The sequence below is a fragment of the Cottoperca gobio genome, chromosome 7 (genome assembly GCF_900634415.1).
Source record: "Cottoperca gobio chromosome 7, fCotGob3.1, whole genome shotgun sequence".
Lineage (NCBI taxonomy): Eukaryota > Metazoa > Chordata > Actinopteri > Perciformes > Bovichtidae > Cottoperca > Cottoperca gobio.
The window spans coordinates 8863262-8885273 of record NC_041361.1 but is presented as its reverse complement, the minus strand read 5'-3'; the positions used below and the strand labels follow the sequence as shown (position 1 = coordinate 8885273).

Below are 22012 nucleotides of genomic sequence, written 5' to 3'. Positions count from 1 at the left end.
ACTCTCCCTCTATCTCTTTTATTCTTTAACCTTTTCAGTTCTTTTTTCTTCATATTCCATGTTTGGTGTGTCCGCTGTGGTAAACAGTTAGAGATAATATTGCTCGGCCCATCCGTGCCTGGGATTATTCGGCGCTGTCAATCAATGATTTGGCCCAATGGGGCACTTTGATGTGCGTTAGGACTCGGCGAGTTGACTATTAATTGAACATCACAGTCAAGCCAATCACAGCCTCCGAGTTCCTCATCCTCTATCAGCACAGCCGCAGTGAATGGCCTCATTTTAGCCTGTTGGGCATGTTATCATTGCAAATGAGTTGGTTATCAAAAAGACAGCCTAGGCTTTGGGACTTAAACAAATAAACAGTCCAAGGGTGGATGAGAGGAGTTTCACTGTATGCTGCTCTACAGTATCTCAGTCATTTTGTTTAAACATGTGCTGGGTTGTTTTATGAATATGTGTATTTTGTTTTGGTTTTTAGATACAGATTGAGCGCTGTAGAGATAAATATTTGCTGAAAATAGGTTGTTTTGACAGTTGTGCCAAGTGCTTGGGTTGCATTTTGGGAATCTGAAGAAACGATGATAAGCCAATATATGAAAGTATCCAGTGTTTTGTCACGTGATTTGCAGCTGTGTCGCACAATGTTGGCAAACCAAAACAGAGAGAGCAGACGGCACAGAAAGAGGTGGGCTATCTTCTCAGTCTCACTGTAATTTCCTGTAACATGGGGCATGGCTCTGGTTCTCTTTGCAAACAGTTCGCCTTTGAAGAATGATTTGAAAATATACATTTTAATAAGGTGCACTGAGGCACGGCCAACGAAACACAAGAAAAAGATAAAGAGGAGATTGCATATCTGAAATAAGCGGATGATGGGAGGGGGGGGGGGGGGGGGAATAAAGACGAGACAGAGAATAATGGGGGTAAGGAGAGGACTTGTAACAGCAAGGTGTTTTTTCTTTAATTGAAGTGGCTGGGAAATGTAAAATGAAATGGCTTGCTTTGGGCAAATCAATTGTGAACATGTTGCGAATGTAGATCATTTTAGCGCCATTTTTAATCTGCTACACAAAATAATGCAAATATCACAGACGTCTTCCCCGGCTGCCTGTTATTCCTCCACATAATGAAGCCACCTCTCCCATCAAGTCTTTTCTTTAAGGCAATCAGACAGCTGCTTGAGTCAATCCACACTGTTTGAAGATTGAATAGAAAATTGACAAGTTTACTCCCTAATACTTAATTCTGACTATCCACACAATTTGTACATTGGATTTTCTTTCCCTGCTTTGTAATTGCTGTGGACATCCGTCAGCTCTCCGTTACCCCTCTCTGTCTTTCTCTCGTTTCTTACTCATATCTTGTTCCCATACTCTCTCTTCCCACCCTTCTATTTTTAGGTGAAGTGCCTTTAATTATGCATGTTGTCACAGTGCTTTTAGTATTACTGTCGTTTAAGAAGGTGTGTGTGTGTGTGTGTGTGTGCGTGCGTGTGTGTGTGTGTGCGCGTGTGCGTGCGTGTGTGTGTGTGTGTGTGTGTGTGTGTATGTATATCTCTCACATTCAGCACTTTCCCTGCTTTCTGTTTGTTTACCTACTGCATCTGAACACAACCCCAGTGTGAGGACACTGTGTAAAGTGTGAGCTATGAGATGCTTTGGCCCCCTGGAGACCCGCAGTGCAGACATGACAATTTAGAAGAAGGGACAAGGAGACAGAATGGATGGATGGTCATGCATGCACACAGGCATACATACACAGACACATTATATTCTGAAAGTGACACGCTGATATCCTAGTGCGCTCGTTTCAGAAATGATGTAGTACTCTCTGTTTTTGAAGGTTATTCTTTGGGCTTTTTGTGCCTTTATTGATAGGACATCATGAGATTATGAAAGGGGGAGAGAGAGAGAGAGAGAGGGGACGACGTGCAGCAAAGGTGCCACGGGTGGCATTCAAAGCTCGGGCCGCTGCGACAAGGACTCAGCCTTTTGCATATGGGCACCCATGATTTGTCACCAGGGCGACACTCACTGATTTCCAACAAGACACACTCTAAACACCAGATTATATGTACCGACAAATCTTGCTCTTTCTCTACCTCTGTCATACCATGCTCCGGTTGCTTTGAATTTACGGCCCTGTCTGTCTGAAGCATTTATGCTTAAGCCTTTTAAAAGCAGATGGCTTCCCCCTGTCTCTTCCAGTCTCTCTCCATGTCGTCCTTTCACCTGTGTTCTGTAACTCCATCCTTTTTTCATCTTCTCATACGTTCTTGTTTCCCCCTTTCCTCGTTAAACACTATCCATCCCCTTCTGCTTCTTTCATCTCCTCTCCAACCAGCTCTGTCCCTCCTCACCCAGGCGCTTCATTGTTTTGATATATGACCTAATTACTTGGCTAATTGAGGTTCTTGTAGCTGCCACACAGTTTGGTGGTGGGGAACTATATCCTCTACGACGTACGGGGGGGGGGAAGTCATGGTCAGTGTGAATGTTTGCCAAACATCCTCTCTTTCTGCTCAGCATGGTTCACAAGTAAAGGTACTATTACTGTCTCCACAAAAGAGATAGAAAAGTCGTTTTGAATGACATAGAAAGCACATAGATTATCCCGAGTCTTAACACAATGCAATGCCAGTATTTCTGGGATTCATGACATTCTTTGTCAACTTCTGTGGGTCACAATACCCACAGTTCCATTCTGGGACTTGCAGTCATTTCTCTTTCATAAATGGCTCAATGTTCTGATTGTTATCTCTGAAAAAAGGAAATGACTAGTGTATAATTGCTTTTAAACACAATTATGTTCACTAATATGCGTCTCATTCTGTAGATTATTTCGATGACAAATTAATCTTTGGTCCTTTTAAGAAAGCCCAAAGCACTCATTTCACTCTCGCTCTCTCTTTTTTTTTTTTCTTTTGCTGAACAATCTGTTTCTTTCTTTCATTATTGACCGCTTGTCAGAAGACACCAGATGCAGTGCAACTGTGGAGGTCTGTGTCTCCTCCCGATCTGTCACCTGTACACGAGGTTGTCCCTTCTTTTACTTACTGGTTAATTTAACAGCTATTTTTTTTAATCTTTCAAGCATTTGTCAAACATGTGATCATGCAATAACATACAAAGAAAGACACAATAGTGATTTTTTCACCTTTTAAAATACAGTATATTTTAGATAATACCTTAAAGAAGATCTCAGACACCAAATGACCTTGTTGTTAGCAGGAACTTTAAAGTGTTAAGATATTATACAACCTTTTTGAATAAGCGCTTCTTTTATAGCTACAAAGCTTGAAGAAATCACGATGGATATTAGTGTTTTGTGAGAAGAAATATCAACACGGCCCAAGCCATTTGGTCCCTAAGCAGAAGGTTTGATTGAACAATATCTGTTCGCTTAAGTTCACTAAAGTGCAAACATAAAACAGTAAAAGATCATTCATTTAAATGCCTGCATTATTAAAAAAAAACTGAATGGACTTCAAATTTCTAATCTGCTCCCGGAGGCTTTAGGACCCTAAACAGCTGCTAACTGCATTCTGCTTGTGCCCGAGGCCAGATATGCAGATATTCTCAGGTGGAAGTTTCAGAGAAAATGGGAACATTATCCATGATGATAGATAGTGTCTTGCACCATTTATCCCAGGAGGAAATTCTGAACTTTTACCACTTACTACTACTTCTCATCTTACAAACTAAAATGTGTTTTTTCACAAATGTATTATATTTTTTTATTTTTTTTATAAATATATATATTTTTATATATATAAATATATTTTATATTTTATATTTTATATTATAAATCATGAGAAGCTCCCCAAATGGGACTGAATGGTGCCCTGTAGAGAAAACCTTTCTCACTCTTTCTAAAAGTGTTATAATGGCATCTAAACATCCACAGCAATTTTCTAAAGAAAAGACGCCAGTCTGGAAAATTAGGCTACCTTTCACCAGCACCGGAGGAACCCAATTTAATCTCTGTGCATAAGCCTTTTACTCATCTATTCAACCCAGTGTACTGTATGTTGACAGCCACTATTGGAAAAGATTTCTCCCAAAAGCTTTCATTCACTTTCCATCTGCTTCAAACATTCCTTTTCAAAGAAACTTACTTGTACAGGCCCAGTAGTCATTCATATTCTCTGTCCTGATTTCACAGGTGATACATCAGACATAAACTCACCTCCGTGCCAACGCCCCCTGCTGTTCGTCCCGACAAAGCTTGGTACGGTTTGTTCTTGTTTTCCATGAATCTTGCATGCGGTGGATATTTTGATCCATGACGGTGCACATTCCACAGGCAGCTGTGTTCCAGCTCATCAAATACAGTCGTCTGTTTCTCTGGCCGTGCTGATGGAGGAAAGTCTTTGGCATCTCATTATTAATTGAATTAAGGGAGGTATTTCTGGAGCAAGGTGAGTTCTGAGCCTGGTAACAAAGAATTATTTATGGTGTGCTTTGAAATTCCCAGGCACTAATGGGAGAGAGCCCATCACTGTCTATACAGATAAAAACATCCATGCTCACACTCAGACACAGCCTCCTAGTGTAAATACAAACCAACCTGGACAGAGATACTTTGGCTCAGCATTAGCTGTAAAATGTAACAATGTCATCCCATGAGTTAACGGATAGAATCGACGATAAGTGACTAGATGTCTACTAAAGACCAGGGAACAGTGGCAGCTATCTGGTTCTGATTACCACAGTCGGGAACAACTCTCAGTTTGATCAGATCTGTCAAAGGTACAATTCACTAAAAAACCCTGTGATGTATCATCAAAGCCTGCCACTCTGCTGCTAACATCTCCCCTAAATGTAGCTATTATAGTGGCAGGGCATAAGATTTTCTACAGTAGTCCAGTAAAAGAAAACTATATATTTGAGAAGCATTATAAAAAGGTACTGTAAAATCATATATGCTCACTGAAAGTATCATCATATCCAGTTTAATCATGCCAGTACGCCAACCCCTTTCTTTCTCACTGCTCCTTTATTCTGTAATGGTATGCAGATGTGACCTTGGTGCTAATGAGCTGCTGGAAATACAGGATAGCTGGTAGGCCTTAGGTCAAACTAAGGACATCAGAGAAGGAAACAAGGCCATAGTGATGAAGCGCTCACGCTGTTCATAGTCTCATTTAATTCGTATAAGATTGTTTCGAAGACTTTTAGGACATTTTCCTCTTGGGGAGAAAGCATCATCTTATAGTTGTTTTACGGCATCACATTAGTTTGTGAACAATTAGATCAGACTCCTTAACAGTTGGGACAGTCGTTCCACATTCAAACAACAATCATTCGGATGTTTTAAAATGACGCTCAAATGCTTTATAATCCACTGGTGTGCACGTAATAATGACACCCAACGGCACAAAGCATAATCTCGCCTGTATGTAACTTTGTCAGAACTGTAATCTGAGAATGTAACTTTCTCAGAATAAAGAGAAAACATATAGTCAATGTGACAAAACAGGCATCAGGCATTCAGGTGAGTATTCAAAAGTGGTAGGAAATGTAATTGATATAAAGAAAAGGACTTGTATCGTATTTAAAGCTGCAGGTTTTACGTTGGTGGGGGGGTCACTTTTGGTTGGTAAAGATTGTGCACCATCAAAAACTTTTATTTCTTAGCTGAAATGCCAGATACAGCATTTACCAGCAGCTTGGGTACACTCTGCTCTCCAAAATCAGATGTGATTACAGCATTCAGCACTGAGGAAATGGAGGGTTAGAGGAGAAACGAGGGGTCGGGGGCGTGTGAAGATGGAAAAGAGTACTGGGTCATTAGTCTTTGATGTTTTTCCCTCTGATGTGACCCATGACTAATTCTCCCGCACTTTTTTTTCATGAAGTGTATGTGTGTGCAGGACTTTATTATCTATGAATACATTAATAAATCCTATGCTTTATTTTGTTAATGTCTCGCTCACAACGTTAATAACCTCATCCCCATGGCGACTGCATACAACCCATCGGTTATCAAGGTTGACTATAATGTGTAAAAGAATCCCTTGCTAATCCAGACTTTAGCCTCCTACCTCGACGCCCCATCCATCCAGAAAATCTCCTGAGACGCGCCTCTAGTAGTTGGCTCCTCGCTACTTAATGGAACTATATTAAGATTTTTTTATGTCAATTAATAATATCACTTGAACAATGTTATTCTCTCTCCAATCTAGCTGTGTCGTCTGGGTCAGGGCTAGAAGCTATTATAACAATAAATTGGGAATCATGAGGGACTAATGGGATGGTGTATGGGGGTCCCATGGGACATGAGTAGTATTACATTGTGTTATCTCAAAGGAGTTGAGACGGAAAGAAAAAAACTTTCTTTTTTTACTTTAGAGCCATTTAATTTGCTCTTCTTCCATTGAAACATCAGCTACATATAAAGGATTATTCCATTCTGTTTCAAATTACAACTTTAATTAGACATGCCCTTTCTGTGAACACTAATACTCAACATGGTAAATAATTACTGGAAACAAGATGAGGAGGAAAGACTTCTGGAGGGGACAACAGCAATAAGGACCAGTATAGGAATAAAGAAAGAAAAACAAATAAGAACATGGGAAGACATAAATAACTTATCCATATCCCTCCAGACCTGAAACCAAAGACTTCCTTCAACAAATCTGCACAGCTGTTTTCCTTTATTCTATACTTACTGTAACTCAATTAGACCACATAGCTCTGTCAAGTGAAGCCCTGCTTCTCGCTCAGTAATATCCCTCAACTTTACACAATAACACTTCTCTCCCAGGAACTCTCCGGAGACACTTTAGCCTTGTAGATAAAAAAACTCCCATTCAGTAAAGAAAATCAGTCCAACTACCACAGCTGATATTCTTTGTTTTATTTTTGAAAGTTTCCAGGAAACCTGTCTTTATTGCTGCATGTCATCTCTACCATCTCTGTCAGGCAACAACAGATAGAGTATGAACGTGCCGAGACAGAAACGGATAAGGAAGAGGTGACGCTCAGAAACAAGAAGGTAAACAGGTGTAAAAGATGTTCAAAGTTTCTCTCATGTTGCTTAAAACGTGTTTACATGTTTGTGTATTCCAGCAATCATCAACCTCAGTGTCTGACTTTGCCACTACTGTGCTGTTGCTTTTAAAACAATGACGACTACTTGAACTTAAAACCACTAAAATAGTATTCAGACAGACGCCCCAGATATCGAAATATTCAGAATAATGGCATCAGTTGGTTTAAGGCAGTTTGTCACATGCTGAGTTTTTATTGTTCTAAATTAGAAAAGTCTGTAATGTGATGTTGACTCTACTTTTATGTAGCGACTCCTATGAGGGGTCTGGACCAACTGTGGTTGTTTTGTGGGTTTGACTAACCAAGTTGCTGTTTCATATTGATGTTTGACCCACATATGTGAAAGGTGAGTCTTCTAGTGTGAAAGAGGGCGGTGTGCAATCAAAAGGGCGCCACTTCTGCAGCGGTAGAGAGAGGCTATTCAGTCCGTGTTGATCCCGTTCCAGTGCTTTGCCAGAATCCTTCCAACTCTGTGTGAAACACAATCCGTCGCCTGGGGGCTGTCGCCTGGGGGCCGTCATCCCCTTTACAACCCATATGCCCACATACTGCCATTGCCACATCGCTGCTGCAAAGTGCATTTAATTAACATGCTTTTGTGCTGCATAACTGACTTATCATGTGGTCCTTCCACCAAGAGGCTGCACATCCCCACTTCCTTCTGTCTTTTTACACACACACACACACACACACACACACACACACACACACACACACACACACACACACACACACACACACACACTTTCTTTTCTCCCTCTCTGTCTTTTGTCAGCACTTCGGCAGTAATTCCTGCTTCAGTGAACTGGGCATACAGTGCATGACTTGATCTAATATGAAAGCTAAAGGCTAGCTATTATAGCCCTGTGTTAGAGCCCATGAGTGGGATGGGGGGGGGAGGGGTTAAGGGGGGAAGAGAGAGAGGCAGAAGTATGGCGTAATTCACCAACAACAATAATAGCATGCTCAGATCCTGAGAGTAAGGAGGAGAGAAAGTGAGAGCGAGAGAGAGGGAGAAGGGGAGAGAGAGAGAGAGAGAGAGAGAGAGAGAGAGAGAGTGAGAGAGGAGGCTAGTTGCATCACTCAAGACGAGTAGGCGTGCTCTTGTGCGCTGCATCGTTTGATGATCTCCCCGGTTTCCCCTGAACCTCCACTCTCTGCTCTTTGCGGGTGAGGTCGGTCAAACAAAGCGACTGAGCGGACTTTCCCTGCCTGAGGAGTCGAGCTCGACTTTCCGCCGGGCAGCAGAGCCGTGTGCACCGCACCGGTCAGCGGGGCCACACCGCGGCACTTTGGATAACTCACACAGCTGAGGATCCTGCCAAGGCGCATCGCTCATCCGCGTCCCGCACCAAGAACAGCTGAACACATTGCCATGAACGATTTTATCAGACAGCATAGGTGACTTTTGATTTCCTCCATTTTCCCCCTTTTCTGTCCTCTTTTTTTTGGATTCTCTGGAGGGGGAAAAAAAATCCACGGTGGCAGCATAAGCCCAAAACTCGCTCTGTGCGCATAGGGAGGGTATTTTGCCCAAGATGCAGGCGGATCGGAGCTGTGTGGTTTCCAGTGCGTGGTGTGCGTGTCTGATTTTACTTTTCTCAACTCTGAGCATCAGGGTCACTGAGGTGGGAGGCACCCACCAAAGCATCCCTCCGTCCGTGTAAGTAGATGCTCTTTAACGCATCACTTGAATCTCCAAGTTTCAAAGCAGAAATTAAAGCATAAAATACTCCCAGCTGTATGAGTCCACAAATATTTAAAGGCTTATTGCGACCTGTTGTTTTTTTCTCTGCTGTTTAATGAAATGTGTATTGAGGTTGATGCTTCCCTTTCCCCCAAAGGTCTGTCTTTTTGTTAGTAAGATGTAAAATTGGCACAGTTGCAAATAAGTGCAGTCTTGCAATATCTGTAAAAAAGCAGACTAGTGAGCACTTTTTAAGTCAGCGGGATAAGTTGTGGCCCATATATATATATATATATATATATATATATATATATATATATATATATATATATATATATATATATATATATATATATTTTTTTTAAACTGTTTCTGATTTCTGGCTTGTCTGTGTGTAATGTGTGCTATCTGCAGGGTGAAGCTGTGGGCTTCAGCTTTTGGTGGGGAGATGAAGTCCATCTCAGCAAAGTACTCCGGCTCCCAGCTGCTGCAGAAGGTGAGCAGTTTTATTGTCAACTTCAGGTGTCAAATTGAAAGTACACTCTGGAACCTCAATACTCTTACAATCTTATTCAAATGTCCACACGACTGAACTCGAGCAGGGTTTTCTTGTAGGCACTTTTAACTCTTGCAAAATATTTGGGTGGAGAAGAGACTTTCGTTGAAATATGTTTTTTATTTTTATTATAAAAGTGTGTAAGTTAACCTCGGGACACACACTGTACTCTAGATATAGATGGATAGATTAATTTGTTTGCAATTATGTGATACTGTGGGTAAAGTAACTGTTTATTTAAATGCTTAAAGATACTTTTTTGAGAGACTTTTCAAATTGCTGTGTGGATGTGAAACTAGCAGCTTATGAGAGGAAATGATTGCTGTTGAGTCATTTTTGAATTTGGAGAAATGTCACTCTTCATCTCTTAAACCGCAGGATCCAGTGCTTTTTAGGCACTTGAGAATCGGTAATGCATGTCGACTAGGTACGCACAGATTTAAAAGCTTATTCAGAACATGCTCTTCTTAAATAGGTGTCCAATTCACAAGCTCTCCAGCAGATGCGTGCACACACACAGATATTCTCTCCGTAAAGTGCTTAGTAACTGAAAGTCTCTCACATTTTTAACACCCCCTTACCTCTTTTCGTACCTCTCTGCAAGCTGTTCCCATCGCTTTTGCCACCCTGCTTTGTAGCATTAATGCAATATTTGAGTGTGATGGAATGCAAATTTTACTAATGGAGAGTCAGTTGATGAAGCATGAGTTAAAACTGGTTAATGGATAGCCGGTGGATAAAGGGCCAAGCTGAAGCTAACCTCTCAGCGGGTGCCAGTGCACAGACACAATGTTGTGCTTGGGGCCATCAGTTCAGGGTCCCGGGTGGAGGCGAAGACCCACTGTGGTGAGAGGCTGCAGTTAGATGTCACACGGGCCAAACAAGTGATCTGACACACAAACACATGTGCCCTATACACATACAGAGTGCACACATACAGAATCCCCCCCCCCCCCTCCCACACACATAAATGTATGCACATGACCACACACTGCACATGCACAGTCACATAGACACACATGGGCCTGTAGCGTGGATTTCATCAGAAGCCAGAGGAGTGGTGTTATCTTTTTTGATAGGATAAAAAACTCTTCCCCCTTCTCCTCATTTTCTGCCTCCAAAAAGAAGATAACCCTCCCACAGAGTGACGACCTTTTTATGAAATGCAAATGAAGGCCGCAGGGTTAATTGAGCAAAGAAAAGACTGTAGACCTCTATGTGGGAAAAGTGCATGTTTGACGCCAAACTGGTATGTTGCAAGTATAGTGTTATTCACTGTGCCCACTTGCTGGATCGCACAGTATCGTCAGATGTGCAGGGTGTATAAATGCACACATTCATTCACTCGCAGGCTTTTGGCAGCATGTCACAGTGTCCTGTATGTTTTTCCTTATTGTGTATCGGGTACAGTCTAGTAGCTCTTGTCCAGGAACGCTGAGGAGGGACCACATTTCCCCTCAAGGCACATATGCTTTTAAACAGGCAGAAAGAACGGGGGATGTACACTGTTGTACATAGAGGAGGAGGATGGTACTGAGGAGAAAAGACCAAGGTGTGTGTGTGTGTGTGTGTGTGTGTGTGTGTGTGTGTGTGTGTGTGTGTGTGTGTGTGTGTGTGTGTGTGTGTGTGTGTGTGTGTGTGTGTGTGTGTGTGTGTGCGTGTGTGTGTGTGACAGATGGACTCAGTCTCTCTTCACTTATCTCGCTGACCCTAGCATAACAAAACTCCCTTGGAAATAACTATACCTCTGCGTGAGTCTCACACACACAGACACACACAGACACACACACACTCACCATGCGTGCAACCTAACCTGAATCATGATACATAAATAGACACAAAGAGTTATTTTCATTTTGTTTACAGTACATTATGGTATGTTTGATTTTAAAAATCTGTTGTGTACCATCATATCAAAACTTTACAAATTGTATTATGTATGAAAATATGCTTAAAGTATATATATTTAAAATATGTTTATATTTATTGACATATAATATGCATACCATCTTTTTCAGTGAAATATTATGAAGGGGGAAAAAGGGTGAACCAGTAGGTGGGTAGTTAAATTATTAAAAAGCTGCCTGATGACGATGCACAAACCTGATCGGTACATAACACAAATCTCCGTTAAGCAACCACAGAAGAAATGTAACTATGAACACAGCTCGTAAGGTTTTATGTTTTGTCATAATTTCTGTACAGTAGTTTTAAAGTCTTGCACCTATTGTGTCTCATTTACTTCCAATGTAATCATCTTGAATGAGAGATATTCTTAAAAAGTGCAAAAGTGTTAACATAAAAGCATGAAGAAATGGCTTGATTCTTTTTAATTGAATGACAGCCCTAATCCAAATACATTAGTCACTTAATGTAATATTTTCATAGATCATTTTATATAGATTATTCCAGTCATTTTGAAAATAAATTGGAAAACAACATAATTCACAGAAAGTCCTAGGGTACAGAAATTATGTTAATCTAAATATTTGAAAATATTCTTTCCGTTCAAATAGGCAGATTTTCTTCCTGCTGTTTCCATAGGCAACATTCAAAATATCTTACATCTTTAAAAAAAAAAAAAAAGAATGCAGTTGGACCAGATTTGGCCTTTCATCCAAACTCCGTCTCCTCTTTCCTCTCCTCTCCCGTCCTGATCGGTCCTCCCTTTACACGCCACAGCCCGTTTCCTGTATCCATCGGAAACGTGTCTCCTTTCAAGGTTATACCAGTCAGGGCATATGTGTGTGTGTGTGTGTACAATTGTGTGTCCCTGAAGAATGAAAAAAGTGATCAATAACTCCTTCAATTTGTTACACAAATCCGACGTTAGCAGTATACTCATCACTAATTGTACAAGTACAATACATGAGCGCGTAGAACACTGCACACTAAACTGTGTACACTACCCATACAAAGGACAGGAGACTTGTGTTTGAGACACATTAAACATCTCCCACTGATGGTTAGAATTAGCTGTGTGTGTTTTACCCTCTTCACTGCTATTCTGTGAAAATCTTTAATTTCATGTATCATTGAGCAACCTGTCTATATGAGCCAGCCTGGCTGTGATGGCTGTGTCTCTGTGTGTGTTGTTGGCTGGACTAGTTTTCACTTCACTGATGTTATGGCTCTCTGGAATCAAAATAGTGGGACATTATGCCACGCTGAAATAACTTCATGCCTCTTGGTAATGGAAGATATAAGACAAATGATCATTCAGTGGGATCGCCACAGCGGCTGGCTTCAAGTTATCCGTGCATGTCTGCTTTCCTATTTTTAAAATCATGAGCTGTAGGCAGCAGGCGTATGTGTTTGCAGCGTGTGTGTGTGTGTGTGTGTGTGTGTATGTTAAGTTTGCATATCTTTTGAAAGCATGCTCAATCAAACATACACACACCGTATACACAGCAAAAGATCAGAGGATGATAGGAAGGTGTAATGATGTGTGACAAGATTATGCTGGAATCGATTTGCCTGGGTGGGGAAGAATAGTGTGTGTGTGTGTGTGTGTGTGTGTGTGTGTGCGTGTCAGGGTGTGTGTGCATGTATAGTGTGCCATACCATTATCCTTTACCACCAAAGAGTATAAAGCAGCAAGCGAGCAACTGACATGTTGACATGTTGACAATATTTCTAAAGAAAGAGGGAAAGAAGAATAGTGGAGTTGTTGAAAAGAAAAGAAAAGAGGTGGATGAAACATATATACCAGATATTAAAGTTGTTCAGTGAAGTGAAGAGACGCACAACATGCACATGCTGGATTTATGGAGTATAGAGAGAAAGAATTACAGAGAGGGAGGAGAAGAACACTGCTGTAGTCATCAGCTTTGGCTACAAGATATACGCTTGTTATCACTGATCAAATAAATGTGTGAGCATCAACTAAAATCTTTTAACAAAGTCAGAAAAAATGAAATATGTATTTATTTTTATATTTATTTTTCCCATGACTACATCTTGCAGTTGCCAGCCCCCGTAGCCCCGAAGTACACACTGTGCACAAAGCTTTTCTCTCTTCTTCTCTCCACTATACCTTATTAAACTTAACATATTTGTGCAATTTCTATGGTATTATCACAAACTGATAAAAATAACAACCTGGAAATAAAAACACTCCATTGTCAACTTTTAAAAAGAAAAACTATTCTGCTTCAAACTATATCATAAAACTTGTGTTTAGCATCTTTCATACAAGTTAGTGAAAACAAAACAGTATTTATTTTCATGAAACCAGTTTTATCTACTGGAAACCCAAGAGATCAGTGAATGCTCTCATACATGATACGTTAAAGGTGCAAAGTGTAAGATGTGTCAGAATTTGAACTAACATTATCAACAGAATGTAAAGAGGTAACAGTGTTGACATTATGTCGAAGAGTCTGTGTGTTGTGTTGCAGAGATATCTGCATCTAACTGACTAGTTCTGCTTCGTCCAGTCAGTAATACCACTTGCTCTTCTAGAGCAGTCTTTCTCAAAGAGTGGTCACTGGTGGTCCGTGAGCGACCGCTAGTGGTCCGCGGACAGCACCCCCCCCCCCTCGCACGGCGCGCACCCCCCAAGTGGTCCTTGGTCTGAACAAGTTTGAGAAACACTGCTCTAGAGGTGATAGTGAGTCACTGCAGCTGCCCTCAGACCAGAGGGAGAAGAAGTACAGCTGCCTGACCATTGATGTATTGTGCCTGACACGCTTATAACTATTACAGCCATGTTCCGTGTCTGTTTTATAGTTTGTTTATTGGATTTCATTCAAAGTGGCAGAAACGAGCAAACCACCCGAACCACCTCACTCCAGGAGGCAGTTTCGCCAAGTGTATAGCTGTCGGCAGCCCCGGGAAAAGGCGTAGCTTCAGTTAGCCGTTAGCTAGAGTTCAGCCACTGCCGGTGCTGGGGCTTGTTCTGGCTGAGCTCAATTCTCTTTGGCCGCTGACTGGGGCTCCGACCTCCCTCCTCCCCCGGCGGGCTGCTCTTCCGGCTGCGCCGCCACAGGGAAGACGACACGAATATGCGGGTTGTTTTCTAGTTTCTGCCACTTTGGATTTAGACCAATAAACAAACAAACGTAACGTTACACGGGCTACAGCGTCCAGTAAACATTAGTGCCCCAGGAAACACAGATGGATCAGCTCCACGTGAAGATTATGAGACAGCAGTGTTTTTTGACCGGCTTTCAGAATTTCAGCAGTTAGGTTAAATTGTGGTGTTCTTCCCTTCTGACTGACTGACAGACATTACACAGGAGGGAATGCACAATATAAAGAATACATTATAATACAATAAATATGCCAAACTACAACTAAAATCTGAACATTACAGATTGTATGGACCCAGTTTAGAGGTGAAATACTGCCCCCTATTTCTTTGGAGCAGTTGGCTCGAAATTACACATTGAACCTTTCAGTGAGATGTTTTGATCTTTTTGAGACCTTTTTTCAAGACTCGTTATACAGAAACAGAATTTCATATTTTTACAGATGACATGTTTGTCTGTTGGAAAAAGAAAATATTTTTTTATACTGAATATGTATTTTAGTCACACTAACCAGATTTAAGAGCATGTCTAATTATCAAATTTTGAAGTGGAAATGATTATGCATTTCAATTTTTCACGTTGATTTAAAATTAATTACATATTTGGATGACAACAGTGGATGAATGATTCTTGCTGTGCACGGATATGAGTTTGGAAAGAAAACTTCCACTCATATTAAACAGCGCTTAAAGTTTTTATTTGATCTAGCAATATTTTTAGTTATTTCCAAGTTTCGAAATGCGTTTTTTATATTTGTTAAAAAGAAATTGATGTAGTTTAAGTGCCTTTAATTTCTTATCAAATTTGGCCTTTTTTAAAAATGTTTAAAGAAAATGTTTTATATGTGTTAGGCATACATTATTTGTTAAAGTTACTTTGATAAACTCTATACTAGAATGCATTCTGTATTATATTATGCACATATACATGTGTGTATGTTCATTATATGAGTAAGAGTTTACGTTCCAAAAATACCTACAAATTACACATGGTAGTTAGGATGATTCTGTGTTTTATTTGCCTGCTAGAGCTAAAGCATTGAAATAAGTTATTTTTTGCGTCCATTAATTCAAAACTGTATGATCAAACTCACGTGTTCTTCAAACTCATTTAAAGAAAAGTTTGAGTTATTTCTCTTTTTGCCCTCTGTTTGCCTTTTTTGCTCTTTGTATATCTGTGTGTGTGCGTGTGTGTGTTTGTGTGTCGAAGTGGAAGGGGAAGTATGTGTGATGGTGCCAATCTGCTGCCAAGGGTGGGTGATGGCTGAGGCGTTCCAGTGTAACAGTGTGTCAGTGAGGGGGAGACGGCTGCAGATTAGATTTAGCTTTGGGAAAATTGAATAGCTGTCAGTTTTGGTTCAGCACGGCTGGCGATGAGGTGAGAGAAGGGGGTGTGTAGGGGTGTGTACTGATGACTGTCCCTCTTTCCCTAACCTCCCTTAACCCTCCCATCCCTTCTCCTGCTTCTCCCTCTCTCCGCCTCTTGTTCTCATTGACCAAAGTATGATCTTGCTAAATTTGATTCTTCCACTGCTCGTAGAGGGGTGTGTGTGTGTGTGTGTGTGTGTGTGTGTGTGTGTGTGTGTGCTTGTGCTTGTGTGTGAGAAAGAAAGTAAAAAAGAAAAGGAGTGGAGAAAGAAGGAGGAATGCCGTGTCACAGAGTTAATTACAGCGTTAGCAGGCGGGAGAGCTTGTGCTGCCATCTTTTCATGTCCTTGCAAACCAGCTTTAGCCAACACAGCCACTCACTCATACTGTAATTAGTGCTTTGTTGGTGAGAAAAGCCACTGTGAATCAAACACCCTTCCTTTACTGTAGAGAGGTCAGGAGCAGGGAGCGAGGCCCTTTACTACCGGATTAAAGAACTTCAATTCTTAAAGAGCACAACTGCTGACGCTGTGTTTGTGGGCTTAGAAAATCAAGTGTCTTTTGATGACTTGTTGTGTGTTTCCCTCTTTGATTTATCCCAGATCTCTCTGACTAAGTGTATTTACCAGCAACTAAAAGTGATTTGGTAGTTATTATGTGTTTGTTAGTAGGTTGACTTTTCTTCCCAAATCCTTAAGTCTCAGTAGAAGATGCACAAACATGCACGCACGCACGCACACATTCAGTAGTGTTTGCATACAGCATACAGTGTAACACCTTGTGCTCTGTGCTGTTAGGATGATGAATGTGAACACTGAAGATAAATATCCACTGTCATCTGTCATCGGCTGTTCGGGCCTGGTTCTGCCTCTGTTGGTCTGCAGATAAAGAGCATCTCACCGTGGCTACACCGGACATTAACAGACACACACAAGTATACAAGCATACACACACACACACACACACACACACACACACACACACACACACACACACACACACACACACACACACACACTATCCTACAGATTTCTGTAATTATGACAGATTGTTCACCTGGTGTGCTCCGGACTGGATTGCATGCAGAGAGTAAACATTAGCCAACTTGGTAAAGGGGCGGCACTAGTACTATTAAGCACATTAACGTGTGCGGCATAGTGTGAAGGACTGTCTGTGACTTGCTGCTGTCCACATTCATCTTCCTGCCGGTTGTTTGGGTCCACCCTGTGTGCTGTAGGTAAAGATGGCCCGTATAAAGCAATACACTGAATAGTAGAAAAGACATCAGACCCATTACAGCTGCTCCATCAATCATTAATACCTCCTTATATATCCTAAACCTCTACATGCTCAGATAATTCTGCTTTAAATACGTTATGCTGAGAGAATTGAAGATAAACTGGCGCCCCAGCTCTTCAACCTTTCTGTCAACTCTTCCCTCTATCGACATTTTCATCCATGTGTTTTAATGTTCTTGTGCGTCCCCCAATTATTTTTCTCTCTTTCTCCCCTTCCCTTCTTGCACTTTTTCTCCTCTTCTCCCTCCATCCCTGTACTTTAATAATGGATAGGATGCAGCTACAGCACTAAAGAATACATGGGAGGGGAACTTGGGACACGCAAGTGTTGGTGCCCACACCCTCAAAAAAAGTAGTTCCGCTGGCCTAGCACAATGTCGTGCACTCGCTGCACTCTTGGACGGACTCAATATGTGTCCCAAGTCACCCCCTCTGCCTCTACATCAACTCTGCCAACATACACTCGCACAAACAAACACTTAGTTTGGCTGTACTTTATGGAACCCCGCACTGCGCCCCATTTGCACAACACTTCTGATAGACTGTGAGAGTGCTGCCAAACCCAGCTCAGTGGGACAACGGTGGCCCATCCTCCTGATGACCTTCACCTGCACTTGCTATCCACTCACCCAAACACACACTTGCTAACACAGGGTGAATCTTCCCTGTTACTCTCTGAACCACCTCTCCCTCAAAACATTTCTCACTCTTTCAGTGTATTTATTGTACTTTCCTTTACATGCCATGCAATGTCTTTATTAGCGAGAGGACTGTGCTGGCTAATATGCTGATGACACTGTGGTAATGCTGAGCACTGAGTTAGTGACAAACGATTACTTAGACACAAGGATCAGGATGGATCAATGCTGAGCCGAATTGATTACATGGTGTTGTTCACATGTGCTGTAACAAAGACAGATGCTGTGTAGAAGGTAAGCAGTCCATATTTAGTCCACACAGAGAAACTGTTCCCCTATTTAATGTTTTATTCCTCAGTTAGCCTGTGAAATATCCAGTGGTCACAACATGGTATTGATTCAACTTAATCATTGAATTGCCAAAGTTTAAATGATTCCTGGTCATGCTTTAGGTGTGTGATAACCAAGTCTTGGTTATTCCAAGCATACATAAACTCTTGGTCTTCTCAACCAATCGCACAGTTTGAGTTGTGACATCTTGTTGTGTCTTACTTATTTATATTTAATTTAATTAAAGTTTTTCATTTCCAAAACTGTTGAGCTGGTGTACCACCAAACAGAGGAGCAAGTCCGATGATATACTACAAAGATTGCATTGCATATTATGTGACTTTTTGTCATACAATATGTTGGTCATTGTGAATGGCTGCTAATGGACTTTGAAACCTGTCAAGACAGTTTGGAATATGTCGTTGCCAAAAATTCTAAATAGCCAGCTGTTTTTGGTTGACAGAAATAAATGAGTATCCTGTTTGATAGTGACTGGAAGTGCAGCTCCATAAAAAGAAAATCAATAACTGCGCGATCAAGCTGATGGTTGTGTACTGGCAGGGTTACGGTTAGTTACTGTGACGGAGGTATAGTAATTGATGCCACAAAGTATTAATTCTGTCAGTTGGGTAGTGGGCATCTAGAACCCAAAGTTGATTTTGAAAAAATGTCTAATGAAACACTTGGGTAAGTCCTGCCGGGTCACACAAAGTACAAACTGTAGTCATGTGGTGAATGATATTTGGCCTTCTTCCAGCTGAGAAACTGACCTCTATTTGAATGGTATATTTAACATATACATGTTGTAGTAATATCATTCGCCTGAGAACAAGACTTTACTTGCCAAAGACTGCTCCACTGTAATTGTAGTGCATATGACAAGTACGATAGGGACGGCAGTTTACTATACAAACGAAATATTGACCGATATTAGCTTATTGCAGATATATTGGTATTATTGTATATGTCGCTGGAAAAATAAGAAATTTCAGTGTAGAAATTCAAATTAGATTTGAGATCATTTAGAAATAGTTTCTTTGTATCTTGGTCACAATGCAAAACAAACCTTAAAATCTGTATCAATATTTTATATTTCTGTAAAACAAAAATACTATTATCTAATGTATTGTTGTCAGATTTTTTAAACTCCCTAATATTGAGATCAGTATCAGAAATCCAGCTGTTTATCTTCTTTAATGTATCCCATTATAAATCGTACATCAACATTAGTTTATAGTTTAATGTTCTACTTGTTTTTCACTATTTATTATTTATATTATTATACATTACATCATATTTTTAGTTCACTCAATATTATCTACTGATAAATGTTTTGCGGTTCTCGCACGTATTCTTCTCCTCTGTAGGTGGCATGTTTCTTTGTGAAGCCTTCAAAGCCAACTCGTGTGAAACTGCAGTCCAAGAAGTGTAACTTCCCACAATACATTTCCACTTGCAAGGATGAATATTACCTTAATACATCCACCACAATGTTTTGCTCTCTCTTTCCACTTTCACGCTGGCTGCTGCTAGAATCAATTTAAGACTGAGAATGTATGGAGTGGAATTGTGAAGCAGCAGGCCGCATTGTACGTGCTGCTAAGCATGAAAAATGTTTTCCACGACTCCACTAAAACCAACTGAATGCAGGCAACTACAGATATACTGAGGACTATTAATCAGTTCCATGTGAACAGATTAGACCTGCTCTTGGTGCTATTATGTTTTTTTTGGTGAAGTGAATTATGGCTGTATGAAAGAAAAAGTGAAGTGGAGACAGTAGAGAGGGTACTTCCTGTACTTGCTTGCAAAGGCTGCCTTTGCTTTATGCATGTAAATTATTTATTTATTTTAGTGCAGATATGTTCTCATGCTGGCATTGATGATGTCAGCCTCAGCCCCGTGTTTGTGTGTCTGTGTGTGTGTGTGTGTGTGTGTGTCTGTGTGTCTGTGTCTGTGTGTGTCTGTGCCATCACATCATGATAGCAAAGCATGTGAGGACTTTGAAAGATGGTGGTCATTAGAGAGCGCAAGGATTTGGCACCCCGTCTGAGGGGCAATGGTGCATGCCCAACAGACGCAGTGCACCCTGGAACAAACTCCTTAACGTTGCTACCAGCTATGCCATAAGGCTTGTGTGTGTGTTCATGTTAGTGTACAGCTGTTATTCCACTGTTCCTCTCAATAGCCCTCAGGCAGCCTTCAAACACTATCACTGCAGAAACACAGACACACGCACACTCAGGAGCTGCAGGTGGGTGAATTGGATGAGGTGTTTTAAGTGATTTCAATTATACTGAAATAAAAAGGAGCAACATGGCTTTTATATGGTCAAATATCAGAAAGAAGGTTTCAGAAATTATTTTAATTCAGGGAACTGCTTCTGCCCAAATGCTAATAGCATTGTTGTAGCACTGTAGTACGGTTCTGTGGTCACGTCCCGGAAATGAGCAGGATATAACTGACAATTTATCCAACCAATAGAAAAACACCAGCGCTACACCACACAGAATTTCCGGCCCTATAATATACCAAGCTCAGAAAAACGTAGAATTGCAAAGGAAAACTACAATGACACTTGGAGATCACGGACCTCCGCCAAGGCCAATTGCCCCATCTTGCAAAATGTAATGGGTCTTCCATGGCCCATGCTGCACCCTTCCACCAAGTTTTATAAACATCGTGCCAGTAATCATGCTGAGAAACAATCAAACCAAACAGAAAAAACCCCTCCTTGGCGGAGATAATACGAAACGCAACCAAAGGACAGTTAATACAGACATGCCAAAGCAAAAAGATGTTGTCCCCAGAGGATGACCCAGCCTCAGCTGTACTTGTGTTTCGTGCTAAATAGCAACTGTTACCATGCACATGCTAAACTAAGATGGTGATCATGGTAAATATTATAAATGCTAAAGATCAGCATGTCAGTGTGTCATTGTTAGCATGTTAGCATGGTCATGCTATTACTTATATCAAAGCTGTACACTGTGCCGACGTTCACCCTCACAGAGGGAGTCGATTCAAAATGTCTTTCCGAGTATTATTAGTAAACATTAAAATGACACGATATTTGAAAGTTTTCCTTTCCAAGCTGTTAATTCTGTTTTATAGTTACAGTATTTGAGACCAAGTCCTTCCAATGCTGAGGCCAAACACTTAAATATGCAAACCCTGCCTCTCATTGCGTTATTTATTTTTATTCTGTGATTTTACAGGACTACAATTTGAGAATTTGTTTTTGCTTCTACAGGGAGTCAAGTCTTGAATTGATCAAGTCTCAGTCGTTAAATCGAAGACAGGTTTGAAGTCTTTTTTTTGCGAAGTCTGACTCGAGTGCAAGTTGGAAGTCTGTGTACAGCTTGGCTTTCTATTGCATTAGGACAATAAGGTTTAGCTTTCTCATAAATGTGCACACACATATTGGGGGAACTCCCCTGAGATAATGTCTATCTTTTAATCCAATTGATGACTCCCTGCTATCTTCCACATTTTAGTTGTAAGTAAAACAGTTTTCTGTTTTCAACAGTCACTTGTGATTTTAGCTCTTCTGATGATGACACATAGCTGCTGTCACTGCTGTCAACCTACTGAAGAATAGGAAACCAGCGTGTAACAGTGATGATAAAGAAAGGCTTGTAGGATCATTATTTAGCTGTTGTTATCTGTCTAGACTTAACAGAGCGTTAATCAATCAAAAGCAAAGGGATGTGATATTTGGCACATTGTTATTACGCCCGGGATTCAGTTATCTTTCTTTGTAATCAATCGGCAATTTAATGAAGTTGTTTTAAATAACTCGGTGTGTTAATCTGGAAAGCAAAATGATATATGGGAGTGGGATAGTTAAAACTTTTTTTTACTGTTTGTGCTCAAGTGAGTATGTTGATCAGGGCCTTTTTATGATGCCTTCAGATGTGACTCATCAGAGCTGAAATGAAGGCCAGAACATTTTGTTTTGTAAGAAATAAAATTGTGAGCAGGGTGTCACAAATTTGCAAGTGTTAGTAATACAACAATCTGGTTTCCTGTTAATGCTTTT

General features: G+C 40.8%; 1 protein-coding gene across 5 annotated transcripts in view; it reads left to right on the top strand.

Moving 5' to 3' along the window:
• The window catches only part of cacna2d3a (calcium channel, voltage-dependent, alpha 2/delta subunit 3a), a 116427-nt gene that overhangs the window by 2541 nt on the left and 91874 nt on the right, over positions 1–22012 (top strand). Inside the window, exons 2-5 of one of the 5 annotated variants that reach the window (XM_029435374.1) lie at positions 4168–4233; positions 4309–4423; positions 6943–7005; positions 9163–9244. In XM_029435374.1, the coding sequence (XP_029291234.1) occupies positions 9197–9244 (48 nt within the window). In that variant the 5' untranslated portion in view covers positions 4168–4233; positions 4309–4423; positions 6943–7005; positions 9163–9196. Of the gene's footprint in view, positions 1–4167; positions 4234–4308; positions 4424–6932; positions 7006–8179; positions 8725–9162; positions 9245–22012 lie in introns of those variants that run through there. The other 4 variants (XM_029435372.1, XM_029435375.1, XR_003832509.1 and 1 more) reach the window with 4 other exon arrangements.